Consider the following 23,400-nt stretch of genomic DNA (forward strand, 5'->3'; position numbering starts at 1 on the left):
TGAGACGGAGTTTCACTCTTGTTACCCAGGCTGGAGTGCAATGGCGCGATCTCGGCTCACCGCAACCTCCGCCTCCTGGGTTCAGGCAATTCTCCTGCCTCAGCCTCCTGAGTAGCTGGGACTACAGACACGTGTCACCATGCCCAGCTAATTTTTTGTAGTTTTAGTAGAGACGGGGTTTCACCATGTTGACCAGGATGGTCTCGATCTCTTGACCTCGTGATCCACCCGCCTCGGCCTCCCAAAGGGCTGGGATTATAGGCTTGAGCCACCGCGCCCGGCCAAGTTTATGTATTTTATTTACTTACGTTATTTATTTTTTATGTTTTGAGAGAGTGTCTTGCTCTTTTACCCAGATTGGAGTGCAGCGACACAATCTCGGCTCACTGCAACTTCCACCTCCTGGGTTCAAGTGATTCTCCTGCCTCAGCCTCCCAAGTGACTGGGATTAGCAGCGTGCATCACCACACCCAGCTAATTTTTGTTTTTTTAGTAAAGACAGAGATTCACTAAGTTGGCCAGGCTGTTCTTGAATACCTGAACTCAAGTGATCTACCTGCCTTGGCCTCCCAAAGTGCTGGGATTATAGGCATGAGCCACTGCGCCCAGCCCTGCTTATATATTTTATAAAAACTGGGATTTCTAAAAAAAAAAAAAAGCTGGGCGCAGTGGCTCACGCCTGTAATCCCAGCACTTTGGGAGGCCGAGGCGGGTGGATCACGAGGTCAAGAGATCGAGACCATCCTGGTCAACGTGGTGAAACCCCGTCTCTACTAAAAATACAAAAAATTAGCTGGGCATGGTGGTGCGTGCCTGTAATCCCAGCTACTCAGGAGGCTGAGGCAGGAGAACTGCCTGAACCCGGGAGGCGGAGGTTGCGGTGAGCCGAGATCGCGCCATTGCACTCCAGCCTGGGTAACGAGCGAAACTCCGTCTCAAAAAAAAAAAAACTGGGATTTCTTTTCACTGTTAAAAGTTGAGAACATCTCTCCATATAAATTGGTAATGCTGCATTGTTTTGAGGACCTTATAATTTCCTTCCTTTGGTCCTATGGAGAAGAAAAAACCCAACAGATAATTGTCTGTCATATGAATAACCATAACTCTCCATGGCCAATTCCTTCTTGTATATTTCGTTGAAGTTGTTTTTAATTTTTTAGTATTATAGACAATGTGATAAGAATCAAGAAGGTATTTTCCATATTCTTGGTTTCCTCAAGTAAGATATCTGGAAGTGCAGTTGCCAGCTTAGAATATGCACACACGGTAACCCGAAAACGGTAATAGTAACACTAACAGGCTAAACTTACCAAGTACCTGTTAGTGCCTGGCACTGTGTTAGACATTGTCCACGTGTTGGCTCCTCACCGACATCTCTGTATGGTGTAACTGCCAGTGTTCCCCTCACGAGGAAACTGGGATGCGGAAGATGATGTGTTTGCACAAGGTCACGTGGTTAATTTGTGAGATCTTGGTCAGTCTGCCCCAGTGCCCAACTTTAAAGCCCCATGCTTCCCTGTCTCTCTGTTGGCGGGAGATAGGAGCCTCAGACACACGGCCATACACAGGATGAGACGTGCATGCAGGTGCATGCAGCCTCACATGCGAGAGGCAGGGTCAGGGCTGCGAAGGGACAGGGGACAGCAAAGGCCTCCCGGCCCGGAAGCCTCCTGAGGACTAGCAAGGGACTGTTGTCTCTGTATTTTGAAGCCACAGATACCCCAGACTGATTTTTGTTCTTTTTCTCCTCCTCCTTTTTTTCACTTGTAGTTCAGTCCCAGCTGGCTTCAGTTTTGTAAATTGCAGAAGTAGTAAGTGCTCATTCGTAGAAGTAAGTAGAGTCAGTTGCACAAGTTCCTCTTAATGCCCCAATCCCATTCTCCAGAGGTCGCTGCTGTTACGCTTTTTATGGATCTTTCTAGGCCTCTTGTGGGACATAATACAAGTGTGTGTTTGTGTGTAGTGTAAGCTTATATGCACATTAATGCCTTTTTGTTTTTTTCTGCAAACACTGGCGTCATGTGGATCATAGAACTTAGCATTTTCGTTCTGCTGCTTACCGTGGCCAGCTTTCCTTAAGGCTCTGCTGCGTTGATTTTCTGCCTCGCAGCCCTATGAGCATTTTGCTGACACAGTCCATCATTGGGTGCTGAGGCTGGTCCCTGTGCTTCGGCTTCCCTGGACAGCAGTGCAGGGAGCACCCTCACGCCACAGCACTGTGTGTGTGTACATGGGCTTCCACTGGAAATAGCTTTGATGAGGAACAGCTGCAGTGAGGGTGTGCTTACATTCGATTTTGGTGTATGCTCTTAAGTGGCCCCTTACGAGGTCCTCTCAGTTTGCATTGGCCCCTGCAGTACCTGAAGAAGCCCAGGGGATGTCTGACCCATATGGCTCTGCACCCCTGCAGGTACCTGGAAGAGGTGGGCTACACAGACACCATCCTCGACATGCGGTCCAAGCGCGTCCGTTCCCTGCTGGGTCGCTCATTGGAGCTCAACGGGGCGGTGGAGCCAGGTGAAGGGGCCCCCAGGGCTCCACCGGGCCCTGCGGGGCTCAGCGGTGGGGAGTCGCTGCTGGTGAAACAGATCGAGGAGCAGATAAAGAGGTGAGCCCTTGGGCCTGGCAGATGTGTCTCTGTTCCTCTTGACTGCTGCTGAGAGCCAAGGACAGAACGTCAGCTGATGTCCCTGGGTGCCCTGGCGGCCCCTCCTCCTGGAGTATGCTGTGGGCTCCCTTGTTTCAAAATCCTCAGTCCTTTCACTGCTGGGATCCCCTGGATTCTGTTCTGAGTTCCCTCCACACACTTTCCCATGGCCTCATCTCCAGCACTGCTCCCATCCTGATACTCAGACCTGCATGCTCCTCGGTCACATGGGGTGCCTCGCCAGCAGGGAGTGGAGCACATGAGGTGGCCACCCTCGGGAAGCTCTGGCTTGTTCACTGTCTCATCGATGGTTGTCAGTTAAGCAGAACAAGCAAGGTCATATAGGTCATGCTAAGTGCAGTGAAGCCCACGACGGCCAAAACGTGCTGAACGAAATAGTGCTCCTCTGTGGGGGGTGGGAAGGGAGGGCCTCTGTGGAGGTGACGCTTGGGCAGAGATAAGCCGTGTGAATAGCTGGGAGGAGAATGTTCTAGGCAGAGGGCACAGTGGACCCCAGGGTCCTGAGGCAGGAGAGGCGTAGCCCATGCAGAAGCAGCACGAGACTGGCGTGACTGCAGGCGGTGAGGCGTGGGCCACAGGGAGGCCACCGTGGAGTCCATTCCTCAGGCCTTGGGCTGGGATAGAGTCACCACCCTAGGGAAGCTCTGGCTTATTCACTTCCCGGTCGCCACTCTCAGGAGTCAGTTGCCTGGGCTTTGGGCTGGGTTAGAGTCTGGATTTGAGTCGGGTGTGGGAAGCCAGTGGTTTTGAGCAGGGGAGTGACATAATCCCACATTCTTGATCCACTCTGAGAAGGAGAGGCTGTAGGAGGGTCCCCTAGGAGGCAGGGGGACCAGTTGGGAGAGGATCTCGATGTCCAGGCCAGAGCTTATGGCGAGGCATGAGGCGTCCACTTCCCCAGAGGTTTTTGAGCAGTTGACGCTAAAGGACTGCAGCTAAGGGGAGAGGAAAGGAACGGGTGACTCCAGGGTTTGGTGTGAGCCATTGGAGCAGCGTCCCCTGAGACGGGGAGGCCTGGGAGTGGAAGTTCTGGGGGCTGCCAAGGTCATGTGAAGCGTGAGGGGCCTGTTACCCCCATGTGGAGATGCGGAGCTCCAGTCTGGAGCTCGGGCACATTTGGCCCCTAAACATAGCTCTAATTGAACAAGCACATGGGCATTCTTTGGAAAGCCACGGGCCGTCTGCAGTGCCTGGAATGAGTGTAGATGGTCAGAGAAGAGATCTGAGGACTGAGCCCGGGTGCTCTCCCAATTAGAGGCTGGAGGGAGGAAGAGGAAGCTGAGAAGGAGGCTGAGCCCGTGCAGCTAGTGTCGGTGTCTAGGAGGAAGTCCCGTGAGAACGGTGTCCCGTGTCCCGTGTCCCGTGTCCCGTGTCCCGCTGGGAGTACAGGAAGTATTCCGGGCAGATATGTAAGAGGATGGAGCAGAGTTCTGGGGATGGCCGCCGTGAAGCGAGCGGGTAAATCTGCAGTGATCTCTGCACCGAGTGGTAACTGCACCCTTGGGCAGTTGACAAGACCTCCAGGGCATCAACCTGATGGCGGAAGAGGGGATGTTTGCGTCGATCTGTACTTCGAATTCCACCCTGCCTTCTCCCGCAGTCAGGGTGGGTCAGTACCTCCTCTGCTAAAACCTGTCATGAAGTTGGAAGCCAGGAGGTGGAGGGAGGAGTGCCATCTGTTGCTGAGGATAGTGCGGGCTCCTGAGTAGCAGGGATCGCCGGCGCCCCTGCTCATGCGAGGCTGGCTGGCTGTCCGTGCCTTGCTGAGCATTTGTAGAGCGGCCGGCTTGTCTTTCCTGAGGGACATATCTGCCTCCTGCCTGACCTGCCCTTGTGGTCTGACCGGGCTGTGGGAATGGGGACTCTGAGTCAGTGGCACTTTCTCATCCTGCTTTCCTTCTGACTCAGCATAGGATGGAGATTTGTGGTCAGGGTTGGGGGCTGGCACTCTGGAACTTGGGTCGGAGGTCAGTGAGGAGCTGGGCTCCGTCTGCAGTCTGAGTGAGACCTCCAGTTGGAATGAGCATTTGTTGGGCAGAGGCTGGGGTTGGGGCTTTGTGTCTGACCAGAGTCAAGGTTTCTCGAGGTTGAGGGGGTTAGCTGGGTCTGAAATCTGGCCACCAAGCCTGGGCGGGCACCTTCCCATCTGAGATTTGATACCTGGCGGGACTCATCCTCCTCTGCTCTGCTGTCTTGGGCAGGAACGCGGCAGGCAAAGATGGCAAAGAGCGCTTGGGCGGCTCGGTGTTGGGGCAGATCCCCTTCCTGCAGAACTGCGAGGACGAAGACAGCGACGAGGACGACGAGCTGGACAGCGTGCAGCACAAGAAGCAGCGTGTGAAGGTGAGCCCCTTCCTCCACGCCCCTGCAGCCTGGCCGGCTGTGACCTGATCCAGGCCCTTCCCAGAGTCAGCTGGGGCCTTCAGGGGCTACACTGTGTCGGCAGCAGGGATGTGGAGACACACAGGCCCTAGCCTGGAGGAGCTCTGGCCAGCAGTGGCCTTGTAAATAGTAGTGTGCAGAAAGACGCATTGTGGTGGAGGCTGGGGCATGTGCCCATGAAGGAGGGACCTGTGGGAGATGGCCTCGGGGCTTTCCCTGGGCCCTGGCCTTCCCATTAACGGGTCACTTTGCCTGGGTCCCCTTCCTTTCCTCCTTTAGACTCAGTTCAGATACCCCCCACCCTCCAGGAAGCCATCTTTAACTCACCCTGGGCCCCCCTCCCTGTTCTTGGCCACTCTGGGGTCCTCCCTGTCTGGTCTGGGAGGGACTGGGTTTGTCTGGGCCTCCACTCCCTCTCCAGTGTCCCCATTGTGGCTCAGCACAGAGTCACACCCCAAATGGAGGGTTGTGCACGGAGCTGCAGCATTGCAAGAGGCCTAGAGGAGGAGCAGGAGGGCTGGGTCCAGGGCCTCAAATGCTGGCTCCTGGTCCAGATGCTGGCTCCTTCCTGCCCCTCTGGGAATTTCCAGTCCTTTTCCACCCTCCACCCGTCCTTTCGGGAATCATCCGTGGTGTTTACAGCCCCACAGGCCTGCACCGTTGGGGCTGGCTGGTTGTGTAGGGCTCTCTGTCTCCACACGGCAGCCCTCCAGTGAGGCCCGGCTGGGAACCCAGGGGACATCCAGGGGACTGCCCGTGTCTCCCAGGTGGCCCCAGCCCAGCTGCATGAGTTCGGGCCCACGCTGCTTTGTCTTGGCTTCAGTCTCCTCACCCTTCAGATGGAGCTGAGTCTCTGTGTCTGGTAGTTGAGGATTCATTAGAATGAGCTGGTGCCCAGGAAGCCCCCAGCTGCACGGTGGCTGTCCCCCAAGTGGTCATCAGGTATTAGTCAGTGGTGCTGGTGGCATCGGTGTGGTGGAGCCCTCGTGGTGCTGCTGGGGGAGCACATTGCCGCTCGTTTGTGTGCCCCTCCGAGCGCCCGGGGCAGTTCCCTCCTCTGTAGTCCTAACCCCCCCTCCCCATTCTTTCCCCAGGTGTTGAATAAACCTTGACCCTAGTTCTTCTCCATGTCCCGTCTGCCTGGTCCCCCTATGCTGGTCAGAGGCTGGCCCCTCACTGGTGCCCGAGAGGTGTTGCCAGACTCAGCCTGGGTGCTGACATGTGGGTGGGGCCAGCCACACCTTGGAGGAGTTGATGGTGGGCTGAGCTTGGCCTTGATGACCTGGGGCAAGTGGGTTCCCCTGCTCAGCCTCGGTCTCCTGGGCTGTCATGTGGAGTGATAATGAGTGTTCACGGTATCTGCTCACTGGGTTGGGGTTAAGTAAAGCCATGTCTGCGAGGCGTAGTCCGTGAGTGGGATTTGCTCTTGAACCTGCAGGGTGGCTGGTGCCGTGTTTACGGTTGCAATGCTGTGGTCCGTTTGTTCTCACTTCAGTTTGCACCTCCATATGCTGACACATGGACACCAGTGCATATCTGCTCTCTCCGAAGGCAGATTGTTGCATTATGTGACTTTTCTTCATTCAAGGCCCAGTGCTGGGGCACTGGAACGGGCTGAACTGGGGCCAGGCCAAGGGCCACGTGAGGGTGGGGCCAGGCCAGCCAGCCCTAGTGGTGGCAGCTGTCCAAGACCCCGGCAGGGGGCGCTCCAGGGCAGCCAGCTGGTGGCTGAGGCAGCCGCATGAGCAGAGACAGGCCCGGAGCCCCGGATTATCTGTTCGCAGGCTTGGGGGTGGCTTAGCCTCTGGACAAGAGGGCCCCTGACTTGTCTGGCTTTCTCTATGCCCCAGCTCCCATCCAAGGCCCTGGTGCCCGAAATGGAAGACGAGGACGAGGAGGACGACTCCGAGGATGCTATCAATGAGTTTGACTTCCTGGGCTCAGGAGAGGACGGGGAAGGAGCTCCAGACCCTCGGCGGTGCCCTGTGGATGGGAGCCCCCACGAGCTGGGTGAGCTCAGACTTTCTGGCCAGCCTCTGCTTGCTTTCCCCAACTGAGGGGGCGGGAGCAGGCCCAGCTGCCCACAGCTGCTTCCTGTGCAGGGTCTCTCCACCGGACGGATACGCTTCCTGAGAGGAGGGTAGCCAAGGAGAGCAGGAGGCTCAGGCCATGGCGGCCAGCCCCTCACCTCTTCCCTGGAAAATCCCTTTGGAGACGCAGGCAGGCCTGGCTCTTCCTGAAGCAGGGCCGCCAGCCCTCTAGGGCGGGTGTCCAGCTCTGGCTGGCCTCAAGGAGGGAACAGGATGAGGACCCAGTGGGGGAGAAGCAGGTGGGAGGGCTGCGTCTTCCTCCTTGTCCTGTGACTCCCAGCTAGGAGGGCCCTCAGGTCACATGGGATGGATGGCTGGAGCCTGAGGCCCAGGCAAGGCAGTGACCTGCCTACTGCCCCACGGAGGGGCCCAGTCAGCCTCCCCTCCTCTGCACATACCCCCACTGGGGCCAGAGCTTCACAGCCCCCCAAAGTGTCAGGGGGTCCTCGGTGTGGGAAAGGCATCACTTGTATCAGGCTGGGTTGGAACTGCTGGGCGACTCCGGCCCTATTCCTTGATCCTGCAGAAAGCCGTCGGGTCAAACTCCAAGGCATCCTGGCTGACCTGCGGGATGTGGATGGGCTGCCCCCAAAAGTGACCGGCCCACCTCCTGGCACACCCCAGCCCCGGCCACACGAAGGTAAGCGGCACCCCCCACCTGGCCCCAATCCTGCGGGCCCACGGCAGAGGGAGGCTGCAGAGCTGAGCCCAGGGCTTCTGTGTCCTCAGGGTCGAGGCCCAGCCTCCAGTCTGCAGCCTCCCTGCCCCAAAAGTTCGTCTGTCTGTCTGTCTCCCTCTCTTTTTGTCTGTCCTGCCCTGTCTGTCTCTCTGTCTCTTTCCAGCTGTGATTCTTCATCTTGTCCTCTCCCTGTCTCTCTCTCTTGCTCCTTCTCTCTCTCTCTGCCTCTCTCTGTCATTCTCTCTCTCCCTGGCCCTCTCTGCCCCTCCCTCCCCTCCCCCTACCAGGTTCCTTTGGCTTCTCCTCAGACGTCTTCATCATGGACACTATCGGGGGCGGGGAGGTGAGCCTGGGGGACTTGGCAGATCTCACCGTCACCAACGACAACGACCTCAGTTGCGATGTAAGTTCTCCAGGTGCCCCCTGCATTGTCCCCGTTGGGCATCGTGCCCAGGGCCAGCCCCTGCAAACTCTACAGGGTGCCTCCCATGCCCTGCTCACCCCGTTTCACAGAGGGGTACAGATGTAGACAGCGGAGGGACTTGACTGCGGTCACTGAGGAATAGGGCCTGGAAGGCTCTGGAGCCTGTGTGGAGATCACAGCTTCTCCACTCAGTGCCCCTCTCACCCCTGGCGATTTGCAATGCAGGAAGATGACCTCCAGCCACCTCCTGCTCTGCCACATCAGGCCAGTCTAGTGTGAATGAGCAGCTGGGCTGAAATGAGATGTTCCAGGGCTGAGATACGTGGATGGGCCTCTGGCCATCTGGGAGCCTTTGGCGTGGGTGCCTGTGCCCATTTTCCCGTGGCAGAATGGGATCTCCAGTGTTGGTGACCCCAGCGAGGCTGGTGGGCGGACTGCTGTGAGATTCGGGAAGTGGGGTCAGAGCAAAGGCCTGAGCATCGGAGTGTGCCATGGGGCTCCCCTGCACACCCCGAGGTGTCACCCCCTCTTGGGGAAGTACAGTGTTCTGAGCTCTGCGCCCGGCCTGTGGCTGCTTTTACCTGCTCCAAATCTGAGCCTCTCAGGGGTGGCAGGAACAAGCCATGTCGTTCCTCTGCTTTGAGTTCCCAGCTCCTGGTTTCTCCGAGGCTTTTTCTCGGGATGAAACACACATTCCTCCGGGCTCACCACCCAGCACCTGCCTCATCCCCTGCCGCTCTCCTGCTCGCCTTCTGCTGCCTGCTCCACTGGCCTCTCAGGCTGGGCCGTCCGTGCTGCCCTCGGGCCTCTGCACAGGAGCTTTTCCTCTCCAGGGACCTCACTTATCTGGTGAAGTCCTGCTCACTCGTGCTTCCTCAGGAAAGGCCCTGGGAGGAGGGCATCTTAGTTCACTGCCCTGCTCATGGCTCGTCATCCCACACACGTGTGGGATGCCCCAGTGTCTCTCTCAGTCCCCTTCCTCTCAACTGCAAGACCCCAAGAGCTCAAGCTCACCTGTCTCTCCAGAACCTAGCCCAGTGTGGGGACTTGTAGGGCGAGCGTGGAGACTCTGCCCTGCAGAGGAGGGGGAGAGGTCCCCGCTGGAGCCCAGCCTCTGAGGGCATTCCTGCCAGGGCCATCTGGGGGGAAGAGAGGGGCCTCAAGCCCTGGGTGTCAGTGTCTGCGTGACTGCTGAGATGGATGCAAAGACACTGAGGCAGCTCCCCCCAACCCTAGCTGTCTGACAGCAAAGATGCTTTTAAGAAGACGTGGAACCCCAAGTTCACCCTGCGCTCACACTATGACGGCATCCGCTCTCTGGCCTTCCACCACAGCCAGTCGGCTCTGCTCACCGCCTCCGAGGATGGCACGCTGAAGCTCTGGAACCTGCAGAAGGCGGTCACGGCCAAGAAGTGAGGGCAGCAAGCCCAGAGCCGGGGGCAGGGGCATCTGGGGATGGGGGTGACAGGGTCTCAGTGACATCAGGCTCATTGTCATCCCACAGGAATGCAGCGCTAGATGTGGAACCTATCCATGCCTTCCGGGCTCACAGGTAGGGAGGTGCCCCTGAACCTGCTAGAAACTTCGTCCCAAATGCAGTTTGACCCCTGATCCACTCACCGCCATGCTAGGAGGCCTGTGGCAGGAGGCAGGACAGCAGGGGGCTCAGTCCCTGTGCCCCTCCGTGATAGACGAAGCGCTGGCTCCTCGGGCTTTGTGCCGACTTTCTCATGCCCTGGCAGCTGGTGCCCAGCACAGCCCTTCAGGGAAGGTGGTGTAGGGGAGGGAAGGGGACAGGCAACCTACCCAGGTGGCACGGCCAGAGCTCCAGTCGCTGAATTCCTTTTGGCCATCGTTGAAGGGTGCTAGTAGGAACATAGGTCCTGTGGCCAGGGGAGGCTCTGAGCCTGTCTCATCCCCTTCTCGCATCTTTGTCCCTTCCAGGGGACCAGTGTTGGCCGTGACTATGGGCAGCAACAGCGAATACTGCTATAGTGGAGGGGCAGATGCCTGCATCCATAGCTGGAAGATTCCAGACCTCAGCATGGATCCCTACGATGGCTACGGTGAGGCCAGCGCTGCCTGCCTTCCCCTCACATCTGCTGGGGCCTGGCTGTCTCCACGCATGCACGCACGTAGGCACGAACATGCCTCGTACCTCTTGCCCAGCACTGCAGGCGTTGGGAGTGTGTGTGAGGACTCCGCGCTGCTCTGTCGTGAGCAGCAAGATGCAGTGCGTGGCTGAGGGCTGGGCCAGCCAACTGGGAATGATGGCCGTGGGAGGAGATGGTGAAGCCGACTGAGAATCCACATGACTGGCGTCCAGAAGGCAGAGCTGGGGCCGCCCAGGCCGGGAGCAGCCCATGCAGAGGCGTGGCTGGCCCTGGCAGCCTCTGCTCTGCCACGCTGCGTTCTCTGTCTGTGGGGATCCGCCAGGGTCTGCGTGGTTGGGTGGAGGGCATGTGAGGAGAAGGTAGAGAAGGTGGAGTTAGCTGGGCCGGGCTGGATGGAGTTGGGGCTTTCTCTTTGGGGCAACTAAGAGCTAACTAGGGAAGTGACCAGACTGCCACCTCCATTCAACATCTGTCCCCCTGCTCTCTGCCACTTTTTTTTTTTTTTCTGAGACAGTTTTGCTCTGTGGCCCAGGCTGGAGTGCAGTGACGCGATCTTGGCTCACTGCAACCTCTGCCTCACAGGTACAGGTGATTCTCATGCCTCAGCCTTCTGAGTAGCTAGCATTAGGTGGGTACACCTATATTCAGCTAATTTTTATATTTTTGGTAGAGACAGGGTTTTACCATATTGGCCAGTTTGGCCGCAAACTCCTGACCTCAGGCCATACACCTGCCTCCCAGAGTTCTGGCATTACAGGTGTGAGCCACAGCGCCCAGCTCTGCCGCCTCTTCTGATCATGCATCTGGCCCTGTGCTCCATCTGGTCCGGGCAGAGTTCAGAGGTCTTTGTCTGCTTTCAAGGGGAGGACATGTTAGAGAACAGGCTCACCTGCACAAGGTCAGGGGTCGGTCCCAGACACATTGGCCACTGCACCTTCGGTGTCAGCAGGCCAGAGCTGCCAGCACGGACTTCAGCAACCAGGGAGGCAGCGGTTGGACCTCTGAACCACCAGGGGGCTTTGGAGAGACCAAGCAAAGCTCAGGCACTGGGCCGGGGGCTGAAAAGACTGCACGGGCCGGGGCTAGGGCGGACCCTCAGCCAACACAGGCCGTGTGCTGCTCATGGGGACACAGAACCACACTGTTTCTTTTTTCTTAATGGAGACTGAAAAATTCTGTATTGAGCTTCCAGTTTCTGGGCTCTGCTTGGGGGGACAGCGGTGAATGGAGGGAAATCCCGGCCTTCGGGAGCCTTAGAACCTTCCTTGGAGAGCTAGTGGGCAGTGTGATGAGCTTCCAGGCTGTCCCGGTGGTGGACAGCTCTGAGGGGCACCAGGGCTTCGTGAAGCAGGTGCACAGGTTATTCAAGCCCAGCCCCCTGGAGCTTGGCAGAGCTGGGGCTCCAGGCTGTCCGGGGAGGAGCTGGCAGCCCTGACACAGCCCATTTCCTCCCTGCGGTGGGTGCAGACCCAAGCGTGCTGAGCCACGTCCTGGAGGGCCATGGGGACGCCGTGTGGGGCCTGGCCTTCAGTTCTGCCTCCCAGCGCCTGGCCTCCTGCTCCGCTGACGGCACCATCCGCATCTGGGACCCCAGCAGCAGCAGCCCAGCCTGCCTCTGCACCTTCCCCACAACCAGCGGTGAGTGGGGGCTGCGCCTCACCCTGGAGCTCTGCGGGGCTGGAGGCTGTCGACGTAGTTCCCGCTGAGGCCCCAGGCCTCCCACCCGGAGTCCCCCACCCTGGGGCAGGGCTGGGTCTGAGCGTCCCTCAGCAGCTCTCTCTCCCCTGTGCCCTCAGAACACGGGGTCCCCACCTCAGTGGCCTTCACCAGCACCGAGCCTGCCCATATCGTGGCCTCCTTCCGCTCTGGTGACACTGTCTTGTATGACCTGGAGGCTGGCAGTGCCCTCCTCACGCTGGAGTCCCGGGGCAGCAGCGGTAAGCGGGCTGACAGCAGCTCATGGAATTGCTCTGTGTCTTCCGGGCCCCACTTCCTCCTGGGGCTTTGATGACCCCCTTGCCAGTCAGCTCAGATGACTGCCCTGCACCCTCGGGCCCTGAGCAGGAAGGAAGTCGAGTCCTGGTGCAGGTCCCCCCACCCTCACAGCCAGGGCACTTGGGGGCCCAGGTGGGGACAGTGCGTCAGGGACGCCCTGTTGGACCCTCTTGGTAGAGTAGTGGAATATCATGTTTGTTACTCCTCTTCCCCCAGCCCCAGAATGGCCCAGGGGCTCCTTGTGCAGAAGCAGCCACTGAGGTCAGGGATGGGAGTGGCCTCACCCAGCCCCTCTCGACATCCAGGCAGAGGCTGGTGTGGGGCTGTCACGCTGCACTCGTGCCTCTGTCCCGGTCTTCTTGGTTTTCCCCTTGACATCCTTCTCACCCTGCTTTTCCTTCAGGTCCAACCCAGATCAACCAAGTGGTGAGTCATCCAAACCAGCCTCTCACTATCACCGCCCACGACGACAGGGGCATCCGCTTCCTGGACAATCGGACAGGTGAAGCCCAGCCCCTTGTGCTCGTGGACGGTGGGGAGGGCCAGCGGCAGGCATCAGAGACGCTCGAGTCCCAGTGGGAGGCCCTGGGAGGGTCTCCTCCAGTTCTTTCCCTCTCCCAGGGAGGCCCAGAGTGGGAGAGGAGCCTGCCACCCACCCCCTCTCACCTCAGGTAAATCCGTGCACTCCATGGTTGCACACCTGGACGCAGTCACCTGCCTAGCTGTGGACCCCAATGGCGTATTCCTGATGTCGGGAAGTAAGCTGGGCACACTAGGCCCATGAGGGTTGGGGAGAAGGGGAGGAAGAGGCCTGGGCACTGGCCCCAGGCAAGTGCTCAGGGGTCTGGGGGTCAGGACTGAGGGAAGCCGGTTTGGGTGAAATGATGGAGATAGGAGCAGCACAGCACTCCGGGCTCAGCTCCCTGGGGCACCGGAGCTGCATCATCTCATTTGGCCCCTAAACAACCTGCGAGGTTGGTACCTTTATCCCCAGTTGACAGACGTGGGCCCTGGCCCTCAGACGCTTTGTAACTTGGCATTGGGGCTTCGTAGCATTGTTCCAGGTCTGCCTGGCCAGTCCCTACAGGGACTTACGTGCTCCCACCCTGCTGTCTCTGGATAAGGGCATCCAGGGCAGCAACAGGCTGTGCTTAGAAGGGATGGAGCGGGATGTGGGTGCGTGGAGAAGGGGCTGGAGCTTGCTGCGGGGGGAAGGGCGAGGCCTGCCTGGTGAGGCCTGCAGTGAGTGCAGGCATGAGTGCGTGTGCACGCATAGAGGTACAGGCCGTGGTGCTGGAGGCTGTGGCTGGCTCTGCTTCCAGGCCTGTGCTGGCAGCCTCTGGTGGGTGAGGGGCTGGTTAGTGAGATCCAGCTCAGTGCAGAGATTAGTATAGGGTCCAGGTCCCCACAGACAGGCCTTGATTCTGGGGACTGCTAGACAGTGGAAGAAGCTGAGCCTTTGCCCTGCCTGGTCTTCCTGACCCTAAACCGGATGTCTCCTCCCCAGGGCCCTGCTCAGGCTCTTGTGGCCACCCCTGCCTCCTGCCTTGGGACCTTCCCGCCTGTCCTGCCTGGGAGGCTCCCTGCATTCTTCTTGGGGCCATTCTGTCCTCACACTGACCCCTGGGTTGCTTTCTTCTTTCTCTTCCTGTCTCAGCTGCAGCCTCAATGCTGCTGGGCAGGGAGAGTTGCCTGTTTTGTTCACTCCCCGCCCCTGGGGCTCAGTGTACAGTAGCTGCTCAGGAAATGCTGGGGGATGAGATGGACCATGGACGGAAGGGATGGGGGTTCTCCTTTGGGTGGGTCTTAGGAGGTGATGGGCAGAGGGTGAGGGAGAGGAGAGTTGAGCCCTACTTCCCCTGAGGCCTTTGGACAAGGCCAGGTGAGGGGCTTCAGGGCTGAGTCTGAGTGAGGAGCCCAGTGACCACCCCTTCTTGTCCCCCCACACCTGCGCAGGCCATGACTGCTCCCTGCGTCTCTGGAGCCTGGACAACAAAACGTGCGTGCAGGAGATCACGGCCCACCGCAAGAAGCACGAGGAGGCCATCCATGCCGTCGCCTGCCACCCCAGCAAGGCCCTCATCGCCAGTGCTGGCGCCGACGCCCTGGCCAAGGTCTTCGTATGATGCCCACCTGGCCCTGCCCTGGCCGCCATGCTGGCTGGGGAGCGGGGCCAGGCAGGTGGGGCTGAGGTGAGGGCAGAAACCCCGCATCCTGAGCCCTCGCACGCCCCTGGGCTGATATTCCCCAGGTGCTGAGTCCCAAAGTGCAGTCAGGGGCACCCTGTGAATCACTGGGGGAGCCCTGGGCATGCAGGGGAGGGACTGAGGCCCGAGAGGCACCCTAGAGGCAGCGGCTCAGCCTCCCCTCTCTTCTGTCTCCTGCAGGGTCTCCCAGCCTCACTGGAGGTGCAGAGGCCTGGCCTCTGCCTGTCTGCCATGGAGCCTGGTGGTGCTAACGGCCCTTTCCCCAGGAATCCCTCCCCCACGGCTGCCTTCCCCAAGCATCCAGCCTGGGGATGGGCCCCTTTCAGGAATCACCCCCGAGGATGGCCTCGGGGTTTCCCCCTGCGCCCTGACAGCTGTTCCTAGTAGCAGAGCTGCCTTCAGAAGGGCAGCACAGCCAGGGCCAGGTGTCTTTAGGGATCAGTTTCTCCAAGACGCCAGAAGGTGCCAGGTTCTCCCCTTGAGCTCCTGCTCCCCCAACCCCATCCTCCCAGAGCTGGGCAGGAGCTGTGCTGGGAGAATGGGTGGCAGCTGGGAGCCTCGGGCTGGCCGCCCCTCCCCTCCGGTCCTCTCCACTGCTTTCCAGACACTAACCAAGGCCTAGGGATTGCCCAAGACTCCTAGGGCAGCCCTCCCAGTACTCCACGGGGCCACCCATGGGCAGAGATGGCCTTGTGCCCCTCCCTGGGGCATGGAGGGTGGAGTGGGCCCCTGGGTCCACCTGAACTCCCTGTATATCTGTATAAATAACAGGATTTTCATGCCGCCCCACCTGCGGTGTCACTGTGTGATGGTCTCGGTCAGTCTGTCCCTGCCTCCACTCTTTCCTCTATTTATTTCACTTTCTTGTTTCCTGTACCCTCAGTCCCCTTCCAGGTTCCTGTTTATAAGCCCCATCCTCTCTGCCCCCATCTTGTATGTGAAAACTTGTCTCAGTAAACCCTTTGGAGTAAGATGAGTGACAATGCCGTCTGTTGAGGGGACTGAGAACTTTGGGGGAGGCGTGACCAGCTCTGGCTGGGTTGGGTGGAGTTTGGAGAGGGGATAGGATGGGTTGGGTTTTGTGGTAGGGCAGCAGGGGCCGGAGAGGGGCCCAGAGCTTGGGTGGGGTGTGGGTGGAGAGCAGAAGGGGCACTGGACCGAATCTCCTCATGCCCTTTCTGTCCTTAAGTGCTCCCTCCCCAGGGACAGAGCCCTGGGGAGCAGATGCTGTGATGACAGTTTAGCTGATGCCTAAGCCTGCCTGGGATGTGTGATGGGTGGGGGTGAGGCCAAAGGGCTGGTGCCCCCCTCCGGTTCCCATCCCAGGCCCACAAGGAGCAGGGAGGGAAAGGCTGCACCTTCCAGCGGTGGATGATGGCTTTGGGGCACAGATTGCAGGCTCCTCCGTGCTGGGAGGAGGCGCCTGTCCTGATGAGTCCGTCCTTTCCCTTCTCAGACACCCATGTCTACCCATGCAGGGTGCTTTACACGGCATTTCACTGGGTCCACAGACTTGAAAAGAGGGAACGGCTCTCCACATGGCTCCAGATGAGGTGGAGGGGACGCGCTCCCATCTCCAGAAGGAGGCTTCCACCACCTACCAGCCAGGCAATCCCAGCTCCTCTGCCACACGCCACTAATGCCCACTTCCTGGGATGTAAGGGCTGTGCCCCCAGCCCTCCAGCAGGCCCCGGTGAACATAAAAGGAAGGATGGAGGCGTCTGCCTGCACACGGGAGACATAGCAGTGTTCTGCTGGGACGGTCATCTTCCCCTCAGGAAAAAGGGTGCAGGAGGGCAGGAGACCCTTAGGTGACGCCCACAGGAGCCTGCGTGGGCTCAACATGGCGCGCTCCCTGCTCATTCCTCTAGGCTGATGTAGTTCCCCAGGTGGTAGTTTGGGTTTTCGCTCCAGCCTCAGACTTCCTTCCCCAGCCCCAGCCCCCGGATGTGGTGACAGAATCGCTTCTGTACCGACCTCAGCAACCCCCAACGGCCCTACACCAGGAAGAGGGGCTCTTCTGGCAGCCCCCATCCCCAGCCAGCCGTGCCATTTCCAGTCTTATGGCATCCCAGCCAGACAGGTGGCCCTTCTCTTAGTGCTCAAACCTAGGCCCTGACTTGTCAATCAAAGGGGTGGGTGGGGCAGCTTCCCTGGAGCAACTTCACTCTGAGATCTCCACAAGTCGCTTTGCTTCTCTGAGGCTTCAGCTTACTCTGTGTACGCCGTGTACACTAAACGGCAGCCACTATTTGATTATTGGCTGTGGAGGGGAGATCAAGACTCACCCCTGTAGCGGCTGTTTTATGTCAGGGCCCCCCCAGGACCCAGTAGGTCCTCACAGATACTTGTTGGATGACTAAATGGACGTGCCCACCCATCAGAGCCTGAGTGCTGGAGGCGCCCACCCCTTTCCGCATATTATTAGAGACAGCCACTACTTTCTGAGCTGCTGCGTTCCAGGCACCTGTGTACCACTGCATCGGTCCCCATCATCCTGTGTGGGGTCAGTCCTATTAACAGTCCCTTCTAACAGGAGGGGCTGAGGCTCACAGAGGAGAAGACACTCACCTAAAGTAACATAGAGAGAAAGACACGCACACGTACTGCACATCCCCAGGAGACTCTCCATCTGTGACGTGGTGTGGGTGTGCTGTCTTCCCTTCCGGGCAGCCCCACACCGTCCTAAGGCGGAGTTGGGGTGGGCGTGGGGATGGACCCTTCCCACCCATCCTCCAGTTAGCGCCATGCACCTTGCCCAGCAACGCTGCAGACAGATCTGAAGCGAAGCCTTCCTGCCCATCTGGAGGCCTCGGTCTTCCCCATCTGAGAAATGGGCTGGGGAGGCGGGGGAACGCTCCGCAGCACCCCCTCCCCTGGGCTGGGACGCGGCGGGGAGGGCAGGGCGAAGCTCGGAGAACAGAGGGGCCGAGCCCAGGGAGCTGGCCGAGACCTGACACCAATTTCCCACTCCGTCCCCTCCGGTGGGCGCCGGAGACCCGCCAGCCCGAGAGGGCGCCCCTCCTTAAAGGGCTAGTGGCCTCCAAGCCCGACGCCCGCGACCGGCGGTGGGTGAGGGTGTCTCCCCTCCCCGTCCAGCCCAGGGAAAAGTTAACTTTCAAGACTTAGCTGTGTTCAGGGAAGGAGTCGGTCTTGCCTGCCCGCCCTCCATCTCCCACACCATCCCTGGCCCCCGACCCGGGCGGCGGAGGTCCAGCCCCCAACTCAGAGGCTTCGGGCCCGCCCTCCCCTTCCGCCCCCGGCCACTCGGCAGGCTCCGCCCCTCTCTGACGTCACCGAGGCCCGCGTCGATTGGTCGACTGCGCTGTCGCTCCGGACACTTCCTCCTGGGCCACCGCCGCCGACTTAAACTTTGGAGGGGGAAAAAGAGCTACCCGCTCCTGGCGACCCTCCCTGCCCCCCACCCCACCCCGCTGCCGGCAACGCCCCCTTCCTCACGGCTCCCGACTGAACTTTTCTCCAACTTCCGCGACCCGTGAGATTCCCTGCTACCTTCCCCGGCCCTCGGGACCCCTCTGCCCATCCCCGGGCCGGTCGGGGTTCTTCCTGCGAACCCCTTTATCTCTGGGATCCACTCGGTCCCCGACTCAGAGGCTCCTGTCCTCCACCCCCAAGGTGAATCCCCCGGGCCGCCTTCCGAGAGGGATCCTGTTCTTGGAGCACTGGATGCTGGGATTCCCTCTGCCCCCTTCTGAATCCCTCCTCTAGGGAAGGGGCCTTTGAATCGCGGGCTCTCCCGATCCCTGCGATCCCGACCTACTAGATTTCCCCTCGGGCTTCTTGGAATCTCTTAATCGCTGGGACCCCCAAACCACTACTTTTCTCCTTTCTGATCTTCTGGGAGCCCTGGATTCCGGGCCTCTGACCCACGACAGTGCCTTCCTCTCTTTCCCAGGACCCCGCCATCCTCAGGTCCCCGCCGCCTGCCAGATCTCTTCTAGGGTCCCCGCACTCCCGCCACCTGCTCACGAGATCCCGCGGATCTAGGACCCGTGGTCCCCCGGGGCCCCCCAGCCGGGTCCCGGGTGGGCGCCGGGCGGCCGGTCCCGGGCCTCCCCGCATGGCCGCCGCCCCCTCTTATCCCGCGGGGCTCCCTGGCTCTCCCGGGCCGGGGTCTCCTCCGCCCCCCGGCGGCCTAGAGCTGCAGTCGCCGCCACCGCTACTGCCCCAAATCCCGGCCCCGGGCTCCGGGGTCTCCTTTCACATCCAGATCGGACTGACCCGCGAGTTCGTGCTGTTGCCCGCCGCCTCTGAGCTGGCTCATGTGAAGCAGCTGGCCTGTTCCATCGTGGACCAGAAGGTGAGGGCACCGGCTCACCGATCCAATTTGGGGAGAGGTTGAAGGAGGGAGCGCTGGCAGGGGGGTCTGCGGCCTGGGGTGTGGAAGAGGAAGGGAGGGGACCTGAGCATTGGGTGTGATGGAGGGATAGGGGGCATTGCTCCCTGGCCATTGCCCCTCACCCCACGTCCCTTTGAGAGAGGACTGGGCAGGGGTGGGGTGCCCCAGAGGCCTCCCCAAATTTCATGTCCCTGCATGTTGTTTTCTGCAGCAAACAGGGAGGAAGGGAGAGGCCAGCCAGGTGTAGAAAGGGGAGGAAGGGGCAGCAGATTTCGGGGGATCTTCACGTCCAGGCCCATTCCGGGCCTCCCATTTGGTGGAAACAGGAGAAATTGAACCTGGGCTGGCCATGGCGATCCGGTGACATGTGTGGGTGCAGGTGCCTGAGTCAGCTGCCAGGGGCAAGTGAGGTCTCAGAGCCCAGTTCTGCCCTTCCCTAAGCCTGAGGTGTGTGTGGAGGGGCAGCCACCCCTTCTGCACCCCTAGAGGCTCTGGGGACTCCATTCCCTTTCCTACTCAGTGCTCTTACCCTGCTCTTAATTTTGGACACCACAGTCCCCAGGGTGGGCAGCTGGGCGTTATGAAGGGACCAGGTGGAACTCCACATCTGAATCCTAAAATGTTCAAAGTTCGAATAGGGCTTCTGTGTTGGAGTAGTGGACTGTACAAATGTGAGAATATTAGAGTCACAAACTGTTGGACCAGGCATCCTGAACCATTATGTTAGTGTTAGAATCTGAAGTTTGTGAAACAGTAAAACATTAAAACGTCGGAATGTTAGATTCCTGGAGTGTGGAATCCTAGAGAGTTAAAATGTTAGAATTTTGGAATGCTGGATGGATGAAGTCCTTGAATGCTAAAGAATTCAAATACTAAATACCACAGCCCTAGCTTGTCAGAAGCCTAGAACATTAAAATATTAGATTACTGCTAATGTAGGTTACTGAAATCCTAAAATATATAGTGATACCAGGTTAGAATCTAGAGTGTAGAATTCTGTAATGTGAGCATGTTGGAATCCCAAAATATCCAAATTCCAGAATCTTTGCAGACTCCTGGAAATGAATCCTTTGGGCTTCAGAGAAACATGAGGAACTAGGCCAGCTCCCCCATTCTCCAGACAAGGAAACAAGCGTAGACAAAGACTTCCCAGGGGTCAGAGCCAAGGCAGTCCTGATCTTCTGTGGGCTGGCTCTTAGCAGTGAGAACAGATAGGGTTTTACCCACCAAATACCCAAATCTAGCAGGCCCAGCTCCCCACCCCAACTCAGCCCACTTCATGGGAAGCTGGTGGCGGTGGGAGTACGGGGGTAGATTGTCCCTTGGGTGAACTTTGTCCAGTGCTCATGTCCCCAGCCTGCCCCGCTCAGGCTTCACCCCAGTTTTATTTTTCTGCCAGGTCCAGGTGTGTTAGAGCCCCATACCTTCCTTCCCGAGGCCCCCCCCCGGGCAGTTTCACTTTCTGTTCTATCAGGTTTCATTTCCTGCCCCCGGCCCCCCAAGCTGAGGGACCCAGACACCTGGGTCCTTTGAGCATTGGGTGGGAGGCACCCTCCTCATCTCCAGCCCCTTCGAGTCCTAGACCCCCGCCCCCCCCACCACTTTCCAAGGAGGCTCGAAAAGTCCTCCTTCCAGCTCGCCCCGCCCCATTGCTGGGCCTCGAGCCAGGTAACTGGGACAACAATAGACAGATCCAGGAAGGAAGCTGGGGGGCGGGTGTGTGAGCCTGGGTCGGGGGCACAGGCGAGGAGGTGTTCATTCAGCCTCACCCCCCCTCCCCGCCCCCACCAGGTTCCGGAAAATTCGAGGTGTCCACGCTCCCGGAGCCACAATCCCTCCCACCCCAGCTCCCCCTTCCAGCCACCAAACCCACGCCGGCGCCCCCCTCCCCGCACACTTGGGGTGCTGGCATCCTGCCCGGCTCACACTGGGGTTGGGAGGGGGCAGGCAGGAAGCGAGGGCCTGCGGGGTCTCTGAGTTTCCGGGGGAAACAGCCGGCCCTGCCCTGGGAGGGTCACAGTCCGCCCGCTGCTGAAGGCGGCTCTGAGCCTTTCCATCGCCACATCCCTCTCCCACCCCTCAGTTCCCTGAGTGTGGCTTCTACGGCCTTTACGACAAGATCCTGCTTTTCAAACATGACCCCACGTCGGCCAACCTTCTGCAGCTGGTGCGCTCGGCCGGAGACATCCAGGAGGGCGACCTGGTGGAGGTGGTGCTGTCGGGTGAGAGGCGGTTGCCGGCCTGGTGGCGGGTCCGGGATATCTGGAGGAGGGGAGGGTAGCCGGGTGTTGGCATGAGAAACGTCCTAGAAATTCGAGGCTAGTAGTTCTGCAAATTAGACTCATCTGGGGAAGCCTTTCCCCCCTACCACCCTGAATGGGTAAATGCATTGTGGTGCGTTCACGCTGCGGCCTTCACAGAGCACTGAGCATGAAGGAGCCACGGCAACCTACATGCGTCTCACAAACATAACGCTGCGAGAGAAACTAGATGCCAGGCTACAAACCGTATGATGTCCTGTGAAGCACGAAAAAGACAGATACAATGTCTCTCTGGAGTTAGAAGTCAGGAGAGGCCGGGTGCAGTGGCTCACACCTGTGAGTGCAGCACTTTGGGATGCTGAGCTGGAGCTGGGAGGATCGCTTGAGCCCAGGAGTTCAAGATCAGCCTGGGCAACATAGTGAGACTCCATCTCTCTCTCCCTCTCTTAAAAAAAAAAAAAAAAAGGAGAGTGGGGGGCTTCGGGGAAGTTGGTTACTGAGTGGGGTCGTAAAGGGGCTTTTTAGGGACTGGTCTAAACTTCCATATATGGATCAGGATGTTAGTGACATGGTTTGTACTGTTTGAAAATTCATTGAGCTGTGCACTTGTGTGTTCTTTTCTGGACATATGTTATGCTTATTTATTTATTTATAAGACTAGTCAAGGGCAGTAGTGAGAAGAGAGAAAAAAGGAGAAGGAGGAGTTCGCTCCATAACTGATTGTGTTAAACTTTAATATAATAGTAAAAAATGGGCCAGTTGCAGTGGCTCACAGCTGTAATCCCAGCAGTTTGGGAGGCCGAGGTGGGAGGATCGCTGGAGCCCAGGAGTTTGAGACCAGCCTGGGCAACATTGGGAGACCCTGTCTCTACCAAAAAAAAAAAAAAAAAAAAAAAAAAAATTAGCCAGGCAGGGTGGCACACGTTTGTAGTCCCAGCTACTTGGGAGGCTGAGGCAGGAGAATTGCTTGAGCCTGGGAGGCAGAGGTTGCGGTGAGCCAAGATGGCACTACCGCACTCCAGCCTGGGTGACAGAGCAAGACTCCATCTCAAAAAATAAAAATATTACAGTTCAGTAATGTTAAAGTTCATGCACACTCTGTGCAGCCCATCTCCAGAGCTGCTGTCATCTTGCAAAACTGAAGCTCCCTGCCCATTAAACAGCTCCCCAGTTCCCTCTCTGTCCCTGCCTGGGCATAGGGATATAGGTGTTTTGTCCAGGGGTGGAGGTGGGATTTGAACCCAGGCAGAATGTAGTATGAGAGCAAAATAATAAAGGAAGGAAAGACCAAACCTTGCGTCTGGGAGGACTGTAAGAAATCGGCAACGTGGGGTCTGGAAAAGCTTTGGCCTACCCCGGCTCAAGCATCCGCCTCTATTTGCCGTCTACAGCCTCGGCCACCTTCGAGGACTTCCAGATCCGCCCGCACGCCCTCACGGTGCACTCCTACCGGGCGCCTGCCTTCTGTGATCACTGCGGGGAGATGCTCTTCGGCCTAGTGCGCCAGGGCCTCAAGTGCGATGGTGAGAGCGAAGGGGTTAGGGGCGGGGTCGGGGGTGGGGTTCAGCTCCGGGGGCGGAGCCTAATGGTCTGGGCCTGCGGACCCCAGGGGAGGAAGGGCCGGACTCAGAGATGGGGCACAGCCTAGGAAGTAATAATGGGAAAAAGTAAGGGCCCAGAAGCAGAGCTTGGGAAGGAGGGGTAGGGCTGGGCCGGGGCTCGGATCTGGGGGCGGAGCCTAGGAGGTGGAGCTGGGAGGGACAAGTAGGGACCTAAGTACTGAGTCTTGGTGAGTAGAAGGGTGGCTGGGGAAGAGGGTGGGGCCTGTATCAGTTAGGGACCAAGCAGAGAAACAGATCCTGTAGAAGATATATATTAAGATATTTGTATGTGGCCGGGCGCGGTGGCTCATGCCTATAAACCTAGCACTTTGGGAGGCCGAGGAGGGTGGATCACAAGGTCAAGAGATCGAGACCATCCTGGTCAACATGGTGAAAACCCGTCTCTACTAAAAATACAAAAATTAGCTGGGCATGGTGGTGCGTGCCTGTAGTCCCAGCTACTCGGGAGGCTGAGGCAGGAGAATTGCTTGAACCCGGAAGGCAGAGGTTGCGGTGAGCCGAGATCGAGCCATTGCACTCCAGCCTGGGTAACGAGCGAAACTCTGTCTCAAAAAAAAAAAAAAGATATTTGTATGCAAGGAATCAGCTTACAGGATTG

General features: G+C 58.6%; 2 protein-coding genes across 6 annotated transcripts in view; both read left to right on the forward strand.

Moving 5' to 3' along the window:
• Positions 1-15,532, forward strand: part of STRN4 (striatin 4) — a 26,226-nt gene extending 10,694 nt beyond the window's left edge. For 2 of the 3 annotated variants that reach the window (XM_032262546.1, XM_032262548.1), the window contains exons 5-18: positions 2,411-2,608; positions 4,870-5,011; positions 6,901-7,060; positions 7,667-7,780; positions 8,107-8,222; positions 9,480-9,655; positions 9,748-9,795; positions 10,188-10,309; positions 11,825-11,995; positions 12,154-12,294; positions 12,756-12,854; positions 13,024-13,110; positions 14,309-14,544; positions 14,740-15,532. In XM_032262546.1, coding sequence (XP_032118437.1) covers positions 2,411-2,608; positions 4,870-5,011; positions 6,901-7,060; positions 7,667-7,780; positions 8,107-8,222; positions 9,480-9,655; positions 9,748-9,795; positions 10,188-10,309; positions 11,825-11,995; positions 12,154-12,294; positions 12,756-12,854; positions 13,024-13,110; positions 14,309-14,478 — 1,744 coding nt within the window. In that variant the 3' untranslated portion in view covers positions 14,479-14,544; positions 14,740-15,532. The remainder of the gene's footprint in view (positions 1-2,410; positions 2,609-4,869; positions 5,012-6,900; positions 7,061-7,666; positions 7,781-8,106; positions 8,223-9,479; positions 9,656-9,747; positions 9,796-10,187; positions 10,310-11,824; positions 11,996-12,153; positions 12,295-12,755; positions 12,855-13,023; positions 13,111-14,308; positions 14,545-14,739) is intronic. The other variant, XM_032262547.1, reaches the window with a different exon arrangement.
• Positions 15,533-17,874: 2,342 nt separating this feature from the next.
• PRKD2 (protein kinase D2) overlaps positions 17,875-23,400 on the forward strand; it is a 35,055-nt gene continuing 29,529 nt past the window's right edge. The window contains exons 1-4 of one of the 3 annotated variants that reach the window (XM_032262556.1): positions 17,875-18,055; positions 18,476-18,880; positions 21,003-21,141; positions 22,572-22,703. In XM_032262556.1, coding sequence (XP_032118447.1) covers positions 18,641-18,880; positions 21,003-21,141; positions 22,572-22,703 — 511 coding nt within the window. In that variant the 5' untranslated portion in view covers positions 17,875-18,055; positions 18,476-18,640. Of the gene's footprint in view, positions 18,196-18,475; positions 18,881-18,955; positions 20,588-21,002; positions 21,142-22,571; positions 22,704-23,400 lie in introns of those variants that run through there. The other 2 variants (XM_032262555.1, XM_032262557.1) reach the window with 2 other exon arrangements.

The sequence above is a fragment of the Sapajus apella genome, unplaced genomic scaffold (assembly GCF_009761245.1).
Source record: "Sapajus apella isolate SASKATOON/1434 unplaced genomic scaffold, GSC_monkey_1.0 scaffold130, whole genome shotgun sequence".
NCBI classification, from domain to species: domain Eukaryota; kingdom Metazoa; phylum Chordata; class Mammalia; order Primates; family Cebidae; genus Sapajus; species Sapajus apella.